Genomic DNA, 18,126 nt, shown 5'->3' on the forward strand with positions numbered 1-18,126 from the left:
CGTGACGTAGCAGCTGCGGGGGCACCCGGTCTCCCAGAAGGCACCGCGCCCGGCCGTGCTCCTGAACTGACGGCGGCGCTCGCCAATAGTCGCCGGCGGCCTGTGAGGGCACTCCGAAGGGCGAGGGGAGGGCTTGGCCTCTCGCGCCTAGTTTCCCCGTGTCTCTGCGCCTGGGTCTGTGGACCGTCCCCTGCAAGCTCCCAGAGGCGGCACAGCCCCCGAGAGGTGAGGGGCTCCGCGAGGGCGGGAACCAGGCTGACGCGGCCTCTAGGGAGCAGAGCTTGGTCCGTTGCTGGGAGTGCCTGACCGGCTGGGGAGCCGGGAACGTACCCCGGGCAATGCCGCTGGCTGGTCGTGGTGGTAAAGGTGCCCCTTGGCCGGTGGGAGAGGCTCCAGAGTGGGCCTGGCCTGCCGGCCCCTACTGGGATGTCCCTTGCCGCTCTCACCGGGGCTCTCACGGCGGAAAAGAGTCAGCAGGCCATGTATGGACAGCTCTTGGGGCCTTGCGATTGCTCCTTGAGCCATCAACTGCCCCCCCCCCCTCCCCGAAGGGCATCTGAGGGACCCGGGGTCCTAGGTGCGCATTACGGCTTGATTGAGTGGCCAGGCCAACTTATAAGCAGATGCCCTTGGTGTCGGACCCCAGGTGTCCTGTCTTCTAGCCCATCGCTCTTCCCACCTGCTTGAGTTCACCCGCTCTTCCCAGTGGAGTTTGCATCTCCTATTTCTCGGGAGGATGACCCTTGAGGTTTGGACATCGTCCGGCTTTCATTCTCAGATCTTCCTTTCAGGCCAAGCTTGTTAAGAGTGTCTAGTTCAGGGACCTTCCGTTTCAGTTAGGAGTTCCCCCACCCCAGCTTACCTTTCCTTCCGCTTTACATTTCGTGTGGCCTCACTCTCCAGGCCGCATACTGGGGTGCAGGCATGCCTACCTGGTTTTGTGGGTAACCCATGGTTTCTCTTGTCTGCAGCTTGGCTATCTGACAGATTTCCTTCGGTAAGAGGGGACTCCTGAAGCTCTGCAAAACGAGTGTGGTGTGTGATTTCAAGGCGCGATGGCTGCAAAAGTGGTTCCAATGCCCCTAAAGCCAAAGCGGTCCTTTATACTGAGAGTTCCTCCGGACTCCAAGCTGGGCCAAGACCTACTTCGAGATGCTACTAGTGGGCCCAAGACCATCCACCAGCTAGTTCTGGAGCACTTCCTCACCTTCTTGCCCAAGCCAAGCGTGGTGCAGCCCAATCAGAAAGTCAAGGAGACTTTGGTTATTATGAAGGATGTGAGCTCAAACTTTCAGAACAGATGTAAGAAGTATATGCTGTTTCGCTAGAAGAGAAGAGAATGGTATTGGGGTCTGAAATAGGTTTTCATGTTAGTAATGAATTCAGGTTAGGGTAGTGGGTATTGAAAAAAAGGAGTGGATTTTAATAAGTCAACATACTGGGGAGAGGGAGTATTTTTTTTTCTCAAGCTGGCGCTTGAGTGGATTGCTGGGTGTATGTAAAGCCATGGAATAAACTGTGTGTAACTTTCCATAGTGGAGGGGGAGTGTATATCGTTTTACCATAAAGAAATTTGGATGAATTGTTTAATTGACTGCCGTTTATGTGGAATTTTGGAAATTTTGTGCTTGTTATGGGCATCTCCAGACTTTACCCTCCCCTTTACTAGTGAAAAGAATTTAAAAAACCCTTAAGGGAATCATTCTTTTCATAATGAGGAGACCCTAGATACAGGTTCAAGACCCTGTGATTTATGGCTTGAGCTCTTCCCTGGGCTCACAGAAGCTGAAAAAAACCATGAGTTGCCTTCTGAGGGAGTGAGGACAGTGTGGCCTCAAGGTGTGGTTAGGGTTTCCATATTAGAGTCACTGACATTTCCATTAACTACAGCTTCCTCTTTCCCCAGTGCAACCTCATCCCATAGTGAAGCTTCTACCCAGAGAAGGAATCCAGCAGAAACAGGACACATTGTCTCTGTATCTGAAAACTGAGCCTGAGGTGGGTTCGGTTTTCCCATTCACTGTTTTGAGTACATCACTTTCTCTGCTCTTACAGCCCTCCCCGCTCAGTCAACCCATATATATGTATTTAAAAAAAAAAAAAGGGGGCGCCTGGGTGGCGCAGTTGGTTAAGCGTCCGACTTCAGCCAGGTCACGATCTCGCGGTCCGTGAGTTCGAGCCCCGCATCAGGCTCTGGGCTGATGGCTCAGAGCCTGGAGCCTGTTTCTGATTCTGTGTCTCCCTCTCTCTCTGCCCCTCCCCCGTTCATGCTCTGTCTCTCTCTGTCCCAAAAATAAATAAACGTTGAAAAAAAATTAAAAAAAAAAAAAAAGACATACCCTTGTAAGGAGAGTGGGCTTGTTTTCATTGCCTCTTTGGATGTTTCTCTTCTGCTTATCCTTTGGCTCCTGTCTGAGCCTGGGTTTCCTGTCTGCTGCATCTGCGTAGGATTTATAGGTCCCTTTCACCTTCCCTTCCCTGATCCTTGGGTTCCAGCCTATTTTACCAGCAAGGATGTCAAACAACCTCTGTTATTAAGAGGAATGGGGTCTATTGCTCTTTCAGGAACTGGTGGTCTTTGAGGATTTGAATGTATTTCACTCCCAAGAAGAATGTGTGAGCCTAGATGCTACTCAACAACCCACCTCAGAGAAGGAAGACAGTGTTGGGGAGATGATGTTATTGGGTAAGAAATCTTGTGTGTTCATATTGAATGCTATGGAAAAAGCATGTTCTTCTATTTCATCAGAGTTTTTACTTATTTTTTAAATGTTTATTTTGAGAGAGAGAGAGAGAGAGTGAGCAGGGGAAGGGCAGAGAGCGAGGGAGAAAGAATCCCAAGCAGGCTCCGTGCTGCCAGCACAGAGCCCGATGTGGAGCTCAAACTCATGAACTGTGAGACCATGATCTGAGCTGAAATCAAGAATTACATGCTTGGGGTGCCTGGGTGGCTCAGTCAGTTAAGCGTCTGACTTCGGCTCAGGTTATGATCTCGCAGTTTGTGGGTTTGAGCCCCACGTTGGGCTCTGTGCTGACAGCTCAGAGCCTGGAACCTGCTTTGGAGTCTGTCTCTCTCTCTGTCTATGAAAAATAAACATAAAAAAAAAATTGGATGCTTAACCGACTGAGCCACCTAGGCACCCTTCATCAGACTTTTTAAACACCTGATTAACACACTAGCTAACGTACGTGTTCACACTCGTTTAATTTTTATTCCATGTGGCAGAGCTTGCACCAGCTGTGGGTGGCCATTTTTTGTGTATCTTTAGGTCAGCAATGGTGGAGGGGACTTCTCTTGGTAAGCAAGACCTAGAGCTAATGTACTGACATCAAATATTCAAACAGATAAAAAATGGGGCCAGGTTGTTTCTCAATCCATTTTCTGGATCTAGTGCTAATCTCCCAACATGTGTATTTTAAATTGTGTTTTCATTGGGTGCATGAGTCTTTTTTTCCTTGATGTCCAAAGGCTAAGAAGTCTACTAGTGTGAATGAAAATATATCACACCATTGGTAGAAATGATATCTAGCACTTAGTACTTGTGTGTTATTATGTACTAGGCACTAGTCTGAGTGCTTTGGGTGCATTTATTACCTCATGTATTTCTCACAGTACTGTAGGACGTAGGAATTAATACTATTTTAAGATGGTGAAACTAAAGCAGAAAAATGTCAATTGCTAAAGGTCACACAGCAGTAGTTGGCAGAGCAGGGATCTGGACTCAGGGATTCTAACACCAGAGCCTGCAGCCTTAGCCCAGAGTTGTACCACCTTCCTGATGCATTTCTCACAATTGTTTCAGTGAGTTTCCTATATGGTTGGTGAATGGATCCTTCTTCATTTCTGCTTATTTCCCAGTAATGGTTAAGCAGCATTCGCAAATGAGAATACTGCATACGCACTCATGTGGCAGCAGTTCTCTGAAGCTGTTGAGAGATGATTCAGCCTTTCTCTACAAATACACTGCTACCCAAGAGTGACCAGCCTTCAAAAATCGCTTTGCTGAGCGCCTAATACTTCTTACTTTGCCTTCAGGGCTGTTTGCTTCTAAGGCTGAAGCAGAGCAGAAAGTGGATTTTGTGAGTTGCCTGGGGTGACAAAAATCCATGGCTGTTGAACTCTAGTTGTCTTATGCTGTATGGTCAGGGTAGTAGTACATACTGAAAGCTCACGAGGAGGGGAGAGGCTCAGAGGGGGAGAGAGAATCTTAAGCAGTCCCCATGCTCAGGGCAGAGCCCGACATGGTGTTCAATCCCATTACACTGGGATCATGACCTGAGCTGAGATCAAGAGTCAGACACTTAACTAACTGAGCCACACAGACACAGACACACACACACACACACGTTTTCTTAAAGTAAATTCTGTGCCCAGAATGGGGCTTGAACTTATGGCCCTGAGATCAAACATCGCATGCTCTACAGACTGAGCCAGCCAGGCACCCGTTTTTCTTTGCTTGTTTTTTTTAATTCAAGTTAACATATAGTGTAGTATTGGTTTCACAAGTAGAATTTAGTTATTCATCACTTAGACATAATACCAGAGCTCATCCCAGCAAGAGCCCTGCTTAAATGCCCATCACCCATTTAGCCCACCTCCCCTTGACCAACCCTGTTTATTCTCTGTATTTAAGAGTCTCCTAGGATTTGTCTCCCTCTCTGTTTTTATCTTATTTTTCCTTTCCTTCTCCTGTATTTATTTGTTTTTTAAATTCCACACAAGTGAAATCATATGATCTCTGTCTCTGACTTATGTTGCTTAGCATAATACACTCTAGTTTCATCCACGTTATTGCAAATGGCAAGATTTCATTCTTTTTGATTGCTGAGTAATATTCCATTATATATATATTTAATATTCCAATATACATGTATTATACTACATCTTCTTTATCCATTCATCAATAGATGGACATTTAGGCTGTTTCAATAATTTGGCTATTGTTGATAACGCTGCTATAAACATTGGGGTGCATGTGCCCCTCCAAGTCAGCATTTTTGTATCCTTTGGATAAATACCTAGTAGTGCACTGCTGGGTTGTAGGATAATTCTATTTTTTAACTTTTTTTTTTTTCCTAAGTTTACTTATTTATCTTGAGAGAGCAAGAACACACAGGAGGGGCAGAGAGAGAATCCAAAGCAGGCCCCGCACTGTTAATGCAGAGCCCAGTGCAGGGCTTGAACTCACACACTGCAAGATCATGACCTGAGCCATAATCAAGAGATGGATGCTTAACTGAGCCACCCACACGTCCCTGTTTTTAACTTTTTGAGGACCCTCCATACTGTTTTCCAGAGTGGCTGCCCCAGTTTGCATTCCCACCAGCAGTGTAAAAGGGTCCCTCTTTCTCCACATCCTTGCCAACATCTGTCGTTGCCTGAGTTGTTCATTTTAGCCATTCTAACAGGTGTGAGGTGGTATCTCATTGTGGTTTTGATTTGTATTTCCCTGATGATGAGTGATGTTGAGCATTTTTTCAGGTATCTGTTAGCCATCTGGATGTCTTTGGAAAAGTGCCTATTCATGTCTTTTGCCCATTTCTTCACTGGATTGTTTTTTGGGTTTTGAGTTTGATAAGTTCTTTATAGAGTTTGGTTACTAACCCTTAATCGGATATGTCATTTGCAAATATCTTCTCCCATTCTGTTGATTGCCTTTTAGTTTTATTGATTGTTTCCTTCACTGTACAGAAGGTTTTTATCTTGATGAGGTCCCAATAAGTTCATTTTTGCTTTTGTTTCCCTTGGCTCTGGACACATGTCTAGTAAAAAGTTGATGCAGCCAAGGTCAGAGAGGTTGCTGCCTGTTTTCTCCTGTAGGATTTTGATGGTTTCCTGTTTTACCTTTAGGTCTTTCGTCCATTTTGAATTTATTTTTGTGTTTGGTGTAAGAAAGTGGTCGAGTTTTCCCAACACCATTTGCTAAAGAGACTTTTTTCTATTTTGTCAAAACATATGTTGGCCATATGTTTGTGGGTCTATTTCAGGGTTCTCCATTCTGTTCAATTGATATATGTGTCTGTTTTTGTGCCAGTACCATACTGTCTTGATGATTATAGCTTTGTCATACAACTTGAAGTCTGGAATTGTGTTGCCTCCAGATTTGGTTTTCTTTTGCAACATTACTTTGGCTATTCGGGGGATTTTCTCGTTCCATACAAATTTTAGGATTGTTCTAGCTCTGTGATGAATGCTGGTGTTATTTTGATAGGGATTGCATTGAATGTGTAGACTGCTTTGGGTAGTATCGACAGTTTAACAATATTTGTCCTTCCAATCCATGAGCATGGAATGCTTTTCCATTTCTTTGTGTCGTCTTCAATTTCTTTCATAAGCTTTCTATAGTTTTTAGTGTAGAGATCTATTACCTCTTTGGTTAGGTTTACTCCTAGCTATCTTAAGGTTTTTGGTGCAATTGCAAATGCGATCGACTCTTGATTTCTCTTCCTGATGCTTCATTATTGGTGTAAAGAAGTGCAACAGATTTCTCTACGTTGAGTTTATATCCTGCAGCTTTGCTGAATTTATGTGTCTGTTCTAACAATTTTTTCGCTGGCATCTTTTGGGTTTCCACATAGAGTATCTTGTTGTCTACGAAGAGTGAACATTTGACTTCTTCCTTGCCAATTTGTATGCCTTTTATTTTTGTTGTTGTCGTCGTCATTGTCTGATTGCTGAGGCTGGGATTTCCAGTACTACGTTGAACAACAGTGGTGAGAATGTACATAGCCGTCATGTTCCTGACCTTAAGGGAAAAGCTATCAGTTTTTTCCCATTGAGGGTATTAGACTAATGTTTTCTTATTGTAGGGAAGAACATAAAGAGATCGGATTTATTACACTGACTTTTTCTTCAGTCTTGGATAAAACTAGCATTTATTTTAGGTGAATGGTTGGTGGGTAGGTTCTCAATTCCAGGAACACTTTGGCCATAGACCTTGAGGCCCTGAGGCCCAATTCTCACCCTTTCCATTCCCCTCCCTTGCCTATACCACAAAGCTGAAGATTTAAACTTAGAATCATTCACTAACATTTAATAAATGCTACTTGCTTTTTCCTTAGGCAGGGTTGAATTCTGGAGTTATCAGTGAGTTAAAATGATACATAGTGCTCCATTCCTGCCCTCCAAAGCTTCCAGTTAAAGAATAAACTTATCTTAAAAGATAAGTCATTCACCTAAAAAGATAAGCAGTATGGGGGCACCTGAGTGTCTCAGTCAGTAAAGCGTCTGATTCTTGGTTTTGACTCAAGACATGATCTCAGTTTCGTGGGTTTGAGCCTTGCGTTGTGCTCTGTCTGCACTGGCAGCACAGAGCCTGCTTGGGATTCTCTCTCCTCTCTCTGCGCCTCCCCACCTCATGCTGTCTCTGTCTCTCTCTAAATAAATAAAGTTTCTGAAAAAGTAAAAAAAAATTTTTAATGTTTATTTTTTGAGAGAGACATAGAGTGTGAGCAGGAAAGGGGCAGAGAGAGAGGGAGACATAGAATCTGAAGCGGGCTCCAGGCTCTGAGCTGTCAGCACAGAGCCCAACATGGGGCTTGAACTTAGAAACCATGAGATCATGACCTGAGCCAAAGTCAAACACTTAACCAACTGAGCCACCCAGGTGCCCCTAAAAAAATTTTTTTAATAAAAAAAGATAAGCAGTGTGAAACCATTTTAACTATAAAGAGCTATGAGAAGGTCAAGGCCAGATTTGGAAGTAGGAATAGAGTTTAGAAGAAGATGGATTTGATTTTAGATGAGATTGAATCCATGACAGGAAATAAAATGAGATTATTTTCTGGGTACTTGAACATTAGAAATTGGAGGTCACATGTAGAGATCTGGGAGTCAGTAACATTTGGTCAGTTTGGAAAGGGAAAAGTGTAATGGAATGAACCTTGTGGGGAAAGGAATCACAGGAGTGTCCTTGACCGAGGAGGACAGAATGTGTGTCTCAACTCAAGTGAGCCACATAAAACAACTAAAAATGTAGAAAAAAATTCTTAAACACACTCTCAGTGAGACAGTTCTTATGTTTGTATCTGACGTCTCCTGTGGCAAGAGAATATAAACCTTTTCAAGATTGTCTACTTACTATGGAAGAAAGAAAGATTCAGTAGATTCCAAAAAGTAGAAATAACACAGTAGGATCTATCACAATGTGATACAACTAGAAGGTAAAAATGAAACTTGGGGGGAAAAAGTCCCTTTCACCTAGAAATTTTAAAACTATTAAGTAACCTTGGATTAGAGGGGAAGTACAAATTAAAGTTACATAACGTTTGGAGACTATACTCTGTGTCAGCATCTACAGTATAACCTAAAGTGGCACTCAGAAGAAAATCTACGCCTGTATAAACACACACATTAAGTTAGAAAAATGAAAGTAGGGGCACCTGGGTAGATCACTGGGTTGAGCATCCGACTTCGGCTCAGGTCATGATCTCATGGTTCATGGGTTCAAGACCCGCACTGGGCTCTGTGCTGAACGCTTGCTCAGAGCCTGGAGCCTGCTTCAGATTCTGTGTGTCCTTCTCTCTCTGCCCCTCCCCCACTCATGCTCTGTCTCACTCTCTCAAAAAAATAAATAAATGTAAAAAAAATTAGAAAGAAAAATTAAGCCTCTGGTTCAAAGTTAGGAAAACAGTACAATGAAGGAAAACAGAAAGAAAGTATTAGTAAATACAAAATTGGAAATCAGTAAGTTAGAAATAGAGGCACTAATACGTAGAAAGATTTAAACAGAAGCAGATAAACCAGTTTCCATAGAGGAAGTTGGAATTGTCAAAAAAAACTAGCCCCCAACCCAGGGAAAGGACCCTCAGTTTCATAGGAAATTCTTACAAAGCTTTAACAATTGCACAATTTAAATGCTACGAAAATTTTCAGAGTGAAAAAAAAGGAAAACTTCCAAATTCTTCTTATGAAACTAGTGTGACAAAGATACTACAATCTAATAAATAAAACCGTCCTGACCAAGGAAGATTTATTCCAGGAATGCAAAAGCGATTTAATAATAGAAAGCCTATTATATTTTATAGTAAAGGAGAAAAATCCTATGATCAATTTCATAGTTACTGAAAAGATATTTGACAAAATACCAATGCCTTGTGCCTTCTTCACAAAAACACTGAACAAAACAGTAACTAATGGATACCTCCCTTATGGGATATGCATCCTTTCGGTCTGGAAGGACCAAAACACTGGAAACACTGGAAGGCATTCCCACTAAAATCAGGACAACAACAAAGCCCACTATCACTACTACTGTCTAATACTGTGTTTTAGGTATTGGCCAGAGCAGTTAAATGACAAAGAAATTAAATGTTTAAGAACTTAAGAATCTATTACATATGATATAATTGTGTAACTAGAAAACCCCAGGAAGTGTCTGAAAATTATAAATAATAAAAGCATTCAGTAAGGCAGTGGGATGAAAAATGATTATATGAAAATCATTAACTTTCATATATGCAGTCATTTAGAAATTATAAAAATAGGAACAAACAAGATTAAACACCTAGAAATAAACTGAAGAAACATGCAGAAATTATGAGGAAAACTTCAAAACATTTCTAAAGGACAAAGAAGTAGATCTGAATGAATGGGAAGAAATACCATGTTGGCCAGGAAGATTTAACATTAAAAGGTCAGTTCTCCCCAAGTTCATTCATGAAGTGAAGGTAATCCCTTTAATAATGCCAGTAGGATTTTTCCCCCTGGTACTGCACAATCTGATCTCTAATTCAAATGGAAATAAATAAATACAATGACCAGGAAAATTGAAAAGAGCAGCGAAGCAGGGGAGCTCATAAAAGGTGTTGGGACAACCCAGCCATTTGCTGCATCATACTTTGTACCCCAAGAGAAAGACCAACAGATTCGCTTAGGAATACAAATGACCCATAAACACATGAAAAGCTGTCCAGCCCAACTCATAATTAGAAATGCAGATTAAACCTTTGCCAAATTACCATCTTTTTTCATCCATCAGATTTCTAGAAATCCAGTAACAACACACTGGTGGTGAGTGTGTTGAGAAATAAGTATAATACTGGCGGACATGCAGAATGACTCCCTATATATGGCAGTCTAATTACCAGTATTAAAGATGCATTCACTGGGGCACCTGGATGGCTCAGTTGGCTAAGTGTCGGACTTCGGCTCAGGTGATGATCTCACGGTTTGTGAGTTCGAGCCCCTTGCGGGCTCTCTGCTGACGGCTCAGAGCCTGGAGCCTGCTTCGGGTTCTGTGTCTCTCTCTCTGCCCCTCCCCTGCTCATGCTCTGTTTCTCTCTGTCTCAAAAACAAAACAAAACAAAACAAAACAAAACAAAACAAAACCAGATGCATTCACCTTTGAAAACAATCCTGGTGTCTCTGGTTGAATATGATGTGTCCACATAGCATACCAAGGTAATCTCTATGCACTGGAATATAATGATCAAAATAAAGCAAGTACCAGACATATACACAGTATACTACCTTTTATATAAGAAAAGAGGAGAAAGGAAAATATGTCACCTAGATAAACAATGAAAAAATAAAAAGAAACTAATAAAACTGGTATCTGTCTGTGGGGGCTAGTAGAATGGATGGGGATAGGGACTGGAGGAAAGCTCCTTAGCGTACACCTTTTCACACTGAGTTTTGCACCATGTAACTATATTAGCTACTAAATTTTTTTATCATAAAAAATAGTACACTAAAGGAATATAAGATATATTCATTGACACTCAGGAAAATCAGAAAAATTCCTATGAGTTTTGATGAATTGTCTTCAAAACAGGTAGCCCTTTACTATAACATGACATTTATGGTCATTCATCAAACACTGATGGTAATTCTTTAAAAATGAGAATAACGGGTGCCTGCGTGGCTTAGTCAGTTACAAGTCCGACTTCAGCTCAGGTCACAATCTCATGGTCATGAGTTCAAACCCCGCATCAGGCTCTCTGCTCTCAGCCCAGAGCCCACTTCGAATCCTCTCTCTCTCTCTCTCTCTCTCTCTGCCCCTTCCCAGCTCGCTCTCTCAAAAATAAACATTAAAAATAAAATTATGAAAATGAAATAAGGAAACCTGCCATCACTATTACTAACTAGATAAGGCAAAAAGATAAGGGGTTAAGAAGAATAAATATTGGAACCAAAATATGGTTTGTATTTAGAAAATCTAAAAGGACCAACAAAAACACTATATTTAATAGTTTTAAAGTAGGTAAATAGGGAATGTATAACAATAGCATTCTTTTTTTTTTTTTTTAATTTTTTTTTTAACATTTATTTATTTTAGAGACAGAGCATGAACGGGGGAGGGTCAGAGAGAGGGAGACACAGAATCTGAAACAGGCTCTAGGCTCTGAGCTGTCAGCACAGAGCCGGACACGGGGCTCGAACTCATGGACCGCGAGATCATGACCTGAGCTGAAGTCGGCCGCTTAACCGACTGAGCCACCCAGGCGCCCCAACAATAGCATTCTTTTTTTTTTTTTTTAATTTTTTTTTTCAACTTTTATTTATTATTGGGACAGAGAGAGACAGAGCATGAACGGGCGAGGGGCAGAGAGAGAGGGAGACACAGAATCGGAAACAGGCTCCAGGCTCCGAGCCATCAGCCCAGAGCCTGACGCGGGGCTCGAACTCACGGACCGCGAGATCGTGACCTGGCTGAAGTCGGAGGCTTAACCGACTGCGCCACCCAGGCACCCCATAGCATTCTTAAATTAACAAAATGGGGGCGCCTGGGTGACTCGGTCGGTTAAGCATCCAACTTCAGCTTAGGTCATGATCTCATAGTTCATGGGTTCGAGCCCCTCATCAGGCTCCGCACAGATAGTGCAGAGCCTGCTTGGGATTCTCTCTGACCCTCATGCTTTTTCACTCTGTCAAAATAAATAAATTTTTAAAAAAATTAACACGGGCACCTGGGTGTCTCAGTCAGTTAAGCATCCAACTTCATCTCAGGTCATGATCTCACAGTTCGCGGGTTTGAGCCCCTCATCGGGCTCAAAGCCTGGAGCCTGCTTCGTATTCTGTATCCTCCCCCACTCTGCCCCTCCCCACTCATGTTCTGTCTGTCTCTCTCAAAGATAAACATTAAAAAAAATTTTATTAAAAAATTAACAAAATGATGGAAGCTGTCGTTCAGAATGGCTATAAAATAGGAGTGAACCACAGATGTTTCATTGGTAAATATAAAAGATTCTTTTTTTTTTTTTTTTTAAGTTTCTTTATTTTTAACAGAGACAGAGTGCAAGATCATGACCTGGGCCGAAGTCGGATGCTTAACCGACTGAGCTACCCAGGTGCCCCTATAAAAGATTCTTAAATATTGGAGAGACACGGATGTAAATGGGAAAACAAATCGTGTAAAGATATTGGTGCTCTCCAAATTTATTTACACTGTAGGTAACAGAGTCAAAATTTTCAATAGGATATTCTGGCTGGTTTTACCAATATTAGACATGTTACAAACAATAACATACAGTGTGATACTAAACTCCAAATGTATTAAAAGTTAACTGTAGGGACGCCTGGGTGGCTCAGTCGAATAAGTGTCCAACTCTTGGTTTTGACTCAGGTCATGATCTCACAGTTTGTGACTTCAAGCCCCGCATATGGCTCCACACTGTCGATGCTTGGGATTCTTTCTCCCTCCCTCTCTCTCTGCCCCTCCCCTGCTCATGCCCTCTCTCTCAAAATTAATAAATAAACTTAAAAAAAAGAGTTAACTGTAAAAGTAAGTCATAAAGGAATGGCTAGAGAATAGAACATTTATCTGATTTTGAAAGACTGATACTTTTTGATGGTTTTAAGTTGTGGAGTTACAGAGGTAGGCTTCAGTTAAATATTTACATTAGTAGTGACTGCCTACACAGAGATTAAGATTTGCAAAATGTAAAATTTATTTAAATTTATGAGTCTCTCAGCCCAATAAATTAGTGGTTTGTAGTAACAAAGTGCAAAATAAAGCTACAACGAGAAACCATTTTATATCTATTAAATGCTGACAAGATTAGGTAAAATTGATACCCATATCTTGATGCTTGTGCTGAAATTGGTACAGCTTCTTTTGAAAGAAATATGGCAGTCAGTGTCAAGGACTGTGATAAAAATTGCCATATGCTTTGACTCAGCATTTTCATTACCTAAGGGAATAAATGAAAAAGAAAACGTCTGTTAGTGTGAAACTACTAATCCAGCAAAGATTCATATCACAGATCTGTGGTTAGCTGTCTATCTAAGAGGTTGACTTAGCCCTTTAATATCCATAAGTTGCCCAGAGTTTAGGGGGTCCCTTGTTGCTCTACCTTTTCACAGCATACTTTTCTTTTTTTAGTTTGTTACTTAATCTTTGTATGTTATTTTACACAGACTTCTTTCGGAGGTAATAAATACAGAAAACCCTACAGATCAAAAGTGTACGCCTCACGGTTTCACAAAATGTACACATCTGTCTGACCATCACTCAGACCATTCCTGGCATCCAAGAAGTCCCTTTTGTGCCCACTGCCCAGTTACTACTCCCCTTTCTCCCCCAAAAAGACCACTATGGGTTTCTACCATAGTTTAATCATTTGTAATCACCCTAATGCCCAAATAATCATCTACTGAGTGAACATGATAGGCCTTCATTATTTTTGGTCATTTGAATTATTCCCACTTTTTCCCTATTATATAGGATATTACAGTATTATCTAATTCCATACTATTGTAATACTTAATGTAGTGAAAACCTAGAAGTAACTCGTTGTACCTTTCACTTACTAGCCTCCTAAAGAATGGGATGGTATACCCTTGAGTATTGATGTCTTTCATCCCCTGGTCCTTAGCTCACTGTTCTACACAGAATATAAGATCAATATGAACTTCTTGAGGAATTAGTGCTTACTCAGAAAGCAAACCTTTAAAATATTTCAGTGTAGTCCCCCTCATTTCATTAAAAAAAAAAAAAAAAAGAAGAGGGTAACTGGGTGGCTCAGTCAGTTGAGCGTCCAACTCTTGATTTCTGCTCAAGTCATGATCCCAGGGTCATGGAATCAAGCCCTACATCAAGCTGCGCACTGAGCATGGAGCCCACTTGGGATTCTCTCTCTCCCCCCACTTTGTCCTTCCCCCACTTGAGTGCTCTCTCTCTCTCAAAAAAAAAAAAAAAAAAGACTGTGTGCTTGCAATGCATTGCATAGAAAGATATATCAGTCATATATTCCATCCACAGAGTGGAAAAGAAGTGTTGGTAACAATTATCTGCTAGTCCTCAGATTTCTGATACTCAAGATTATTGTTTGATGAGAAATCCAACTTGATTTTTTCCTGCGGTATCATATCCCTCAAAAGTTATTCAATTCTCTTTGTTTCCACAGACAATGACATTAATCCTGAGAGTGACGACCTTCAGAAGGAACCTGGAGAGAGTGAAGATCATAGAGAAAAGACTTCAGATTGTGATGAAGTGGACTGTTCTATGGTCTCTGAGCAATCTCCGTATTGCCATAAAGACAGACTAAGTACATCCACTCCAAAACAAAGGAAAGTGAGAAATCTTCTAGTTACTATTGAAAATGATACTCCACTAGAGGAACTCTCAAAGTATGTGGATATCAACGTGATTGCACTTACCCGAAATCGGAGAACGAGAAGATGGTACACTTGTCCATTGTGTGGGAAACAGTTTAATGAAAGTTCTTACCTTATATCCCACCAGAGGACTCACACTGGTGAAAAACCCTATGACTGTAGTCACTGTGGGAAAAGCTTCAATCATAAAACAAACCTTAATAAACATGAGCGAATCCATACAGGAGAGAAACCTTATTCATGTTCTCAGTGTGGGAAAAACTTTCGTCAGAACTCTCATCGGAGTCGCCATGAAGGAATCCATATAAGGGAGAAAATATTTAAGTGTCCAGAATGTGGGAAAACCTTCCCAGAGAATAAAGACTTTGTGCTTCATCTGCAGAGTCATGAGGCTGAGAGGCCGTATAGTTGCAAAAAATGTGGGAGAAGATTTGGTCGGCTTTCCAACTGTACCCGGCATGAAAAAACCCACTCAGCGTGTAAGACACGAAAGCAGAAATGGGATCAGGAAAGGTCTGATGGTCCTGCCTTGACCTGAAATGTTTAATAGGGAATTCTAAATTCCCAGACTTCTGAAAAGATGCAGATATGTGAAAACCTCATTATAGTCAAAATTGGGAAAATACCCATCTTGGCTGAAACCTCAAAGTTTTAGAAAATTTCACAGGGAAGAAGACATTCTCAAGGGCTATACCTCAGTCAGCATCCACATTTTCTGGATTAAGGAGCTCTCTTTTGTGAACTTCTACAACGATGTACAGGCCACAGATCCCTTTTCCCCAAAAGGCTTTGAATAGGGGTCTGGAGGCCACTTACCTGCAAGGTGAACAGAGTGGCTCATGTGTATGGAAAGTGTATCCATTTTCCCCCCACATAGGAATTCACACTTGTGAAAAAAAAAAAAAATAATAATAATGCAAAAGTCCCTATCTGGAACTGTGTTCCCCTGCGAGAACCAAACTACTGATTTATTAAGCCAAGAGCTTCTATTAGCAGTTCACACAACCTTCTAAGAATACCCTGTTGAAGCTTGAGTGTTGAAAGGGATTGTTTACTTTGGAATATAGGAAAATAACAGCAAGTGAATGTCAAAGACTTACTCTGTCATTTGTATGTGATCCAAACTAACCATCGATGTCAGTAACATTTGCATTTTGCAGTGAAAAGTGACTTTTACAGGAATACTTTTCACAACATACTTTTAAAGTGTCTGTTGTTCTTACTGCATTTTTTGTCCAGCCCTTCGTCGCTCAGATAGCACTCTTGCCTTTCCATTGCCAAAAGAAGTTTGGATCACTCAGGCCCAGCCACCCAGCCCGACTACTGGTAAAGCTCTTCAGAATCTTGTCCCTCTGCTGAGCCAAGAAGAAGGCCTGCTAGGAAGGAAATCCAAGTGCTGGAAGAGGAAGACGTCGGCTTGGACACATGACTGGCCAGTAACCTTACCATGTGCTCACTTCGCCTCCAAGCTGTCTTCAGACCCTTGGCAATGGGTGGTCACTACCTCACAAGCAAAGTGTTTTATTTTTAACAGTTGTCTCCAGTGGCTAGTTCACATTGCCCCTCGAGAGGCAGGATTCCACAGTCTTCGTTGTAGTGGATGTTTGTTCTCTTTGGCCTCCTGACACCCAGACTTTCCTGACGTGTCCACCCAGAGGCCAGGCCAGCGGTGCCTTCACGGGACCGATCCTGTGGTGTGTTATTTTAAAGATTCTTGATCAGTTTTGCTTTATTTTAGGTTTCCTGGAAGTTTACATTGGTATTTTGATTGAAATAGGTTAATCCTATAAACTATTTGGGAAAATTTGTTAACTTTACAAATCTTGTTTCCCATGCCTTTATTAAAGTATTGTATTCCTGAGTAAATGTTTCTAATTTTCTTAACGTAAGTTGTATACGACTTTGTTATTGCAAATAGTTTTTTTTTCCATTGTATTTTTCTAGTTGGCTCTTGCTTTTACATAGGAAAGTTATTTTTAATTGTATATTTGTGAAACTAGCCACTTCATCGAATGTTAATTTTCAGTAATTTCTCAGTTCTGTTACAGTCTGTGGTTCAAAATTATACCATCTTCAAATAATAGTTTTCTTTCTGCCTATTGCTCTTTGTTATTTTGTTATTTATTTTTTTTTTTTTATGTTTATTTACTTCTGAGAGAGACAGCGTGAGCCAAGCAGGGGAGGGGCAAAGAGAGAGGGAGACACAGAATCCAAAGCAGGCTCCAGGCTCTCAGGTGTCAGCACAGAGCCTAATGCAGGGCCTGAACCCACAAATCCCAAGATCATGACCTGAGCCAAAGTTGGACACTTAATTGGCTGAGCCACCCAGGTGCCCCTTTTCCAATTATTTTTTAAACCTGTAGTTCTAAGTTTTGGTTCAAAGCATACTAAAAATGAAAGACATCTGATGATACAATTCAGTCCTGAGTCCTAATTCAGACACTTAAAGGCCACACACACAAAAAACTGTCCTTTATTGATTTTGTATTTCAAGCCTACAGTACCCTTTAAAAACCAGGGACAAAACTGGATGCCAGCAACATTCTTCTCTTATTCCTCAGGAAGACTGGCTGGGGTCTTCCTGGTTATCACACCTAGAAAACAAAGCCTAAGTGTCTGCTGGGCAGTAACTGGAGAGGGTGGGGTCTATGGGGCGAGACTGTCCCCATAAGGACACAAGGATGCAAGGGTCAGACCACACAGTACTCAAGGCCGGTGGGTGTGTGATACTCCCACGACACAAACCCCTCCCCCCGGGAGCTGCTCTCTGCCGTGGGCTGTGGTGTAGGCGAGGGCCCAGCAGTCAAAGTCCTTGTCACCTACTGTCCCCAGAGGATGGGGCCTGGGCCGCCTGACTTCCCTACACCTACTCCCTGGACCCTGGAGGGTCTGGAGCAGAATGCTCCTCACCCCTGCTCTGGAGCTCAGAGGCAGGATGCCCAGGGTCCACACCCCCGAACAGGAGAGCACTAGGAAGCCATTGGATGACTAAGTGCTCGATAAGGAGCTGACAATTAGTTCATGAAAATCAGCAAACACTCAACAACGAATGGTTTTCCAATAGAGCAGCAAGGGCCAGTTAGCACATCTGAAGGCCTAAGGTACCCAGGTGCCTCAGTCAGTTGGGTGTCTGACTCAGTATCAGCTCAGTGGGTTTGTGAAATTGGGCTCCTCGAAGTGACAGTGTAGAGCCTGCCTGGGATATTCTTATTCCCTCCCTCCCTCCCTCTCCCTCTCTCTCCCCTTGCTGCCTCACGTGCACAAGTTCTCTCTCTCTAAATAAATAAATAAACTTAAAAAATCTGAAGGCGCAGATATCCAGTTAGAATAGCAACTTCAACTTGAAGGCATGCATCCCCTAAAGACATAACACAAGGACCAGGGGTTGTAAAGGGAAGCAACGCACCCATGGAGTTTCTTGGGATGGAGGATGGGGAGAGGGGGTCAGAAATTCAATAAAACTAAAAAAAACATATACAGCTCCAGAATGACAAGTGCTAGGAAGGGAAGAATTCTAGAAGGGTGTTGTAAGTGGATTTTCCAGGGAGGACCCTGGGGAAGTG

The 18,126-nt window shown here is 42.1% G+C and overlaps 1 protein-coding gene across 1 annotated transcript; it reads left to right on the forward strand.

The window, feature by feature from the left end:
* Nucleotides 1–87: 87 nt before the first annotated feature.
* ZNF200 (zinc finger protein 200) lies at nucleotides 88–16,646 on the forward strand. Its single transcript, XM_040459218.1, has 5 exons — nucleotides 88–225; nucleotides 972–1,302; nucleotides 1,907–1,998; nucleotides 2,566–2,686; nucleotides 14,350–16,646. Exons 2-5 carry the CDS (start codon nucleotides 1,056–1,058, stop codon nucleotides 15,099–15,101), a joined length of 1,212 nt encoding a protein of 403 aa, XP_040315152.1. The 5' UTR covers nucleotides 88–225; nucleotides 972–1,055; the 3' UTR covers nucleotides 15,102–16,646.
* Nucleotides 16,647–18,126: the final 1,480 nt, after the last annotated feature.

The sequence above is a fragment of the Herpailurus yagouaroundi genome, unplaced genomic scaffold, assembly GCF_014898765.1.
Source record: "Herpailurus yagouaroundi ecotype Mexico unplaced genomic scaffold, PumYag 222, whole genome shotgun sequence".
Lineage (NCBI taxonomy): Eukaryota > Metazoa > Chordata > Mammalia > Carnivora > Felidae > Herpailurus > Herpailurus yagouaroundi.

Bases quoted from the DNA above. Each gene is read 5' to 3' on its own strand.
- ZNF200 (XM_040459218.1), top strand. From the start codon at position 1,056: ATGGCTGCAAAAGTGGTTCCAATGCCCCTAAAGCCAAAGCGGTCCTTT. The intron at 1,999-2,565 runs GTGGGTTCGGTT...TTGCTCTTTCAG, and splicing joins ATCTGAAAACTGAGCCTGAG to GAACTGGTGGTCTTTGAGGA. The intron at 2,687-14,349 runs GTAAGAAATCTT...TTGTTTCCACAG, and splicing joins TGGGGAGATGATGTTATTGG to ACAATGACATTAATCCTGAG.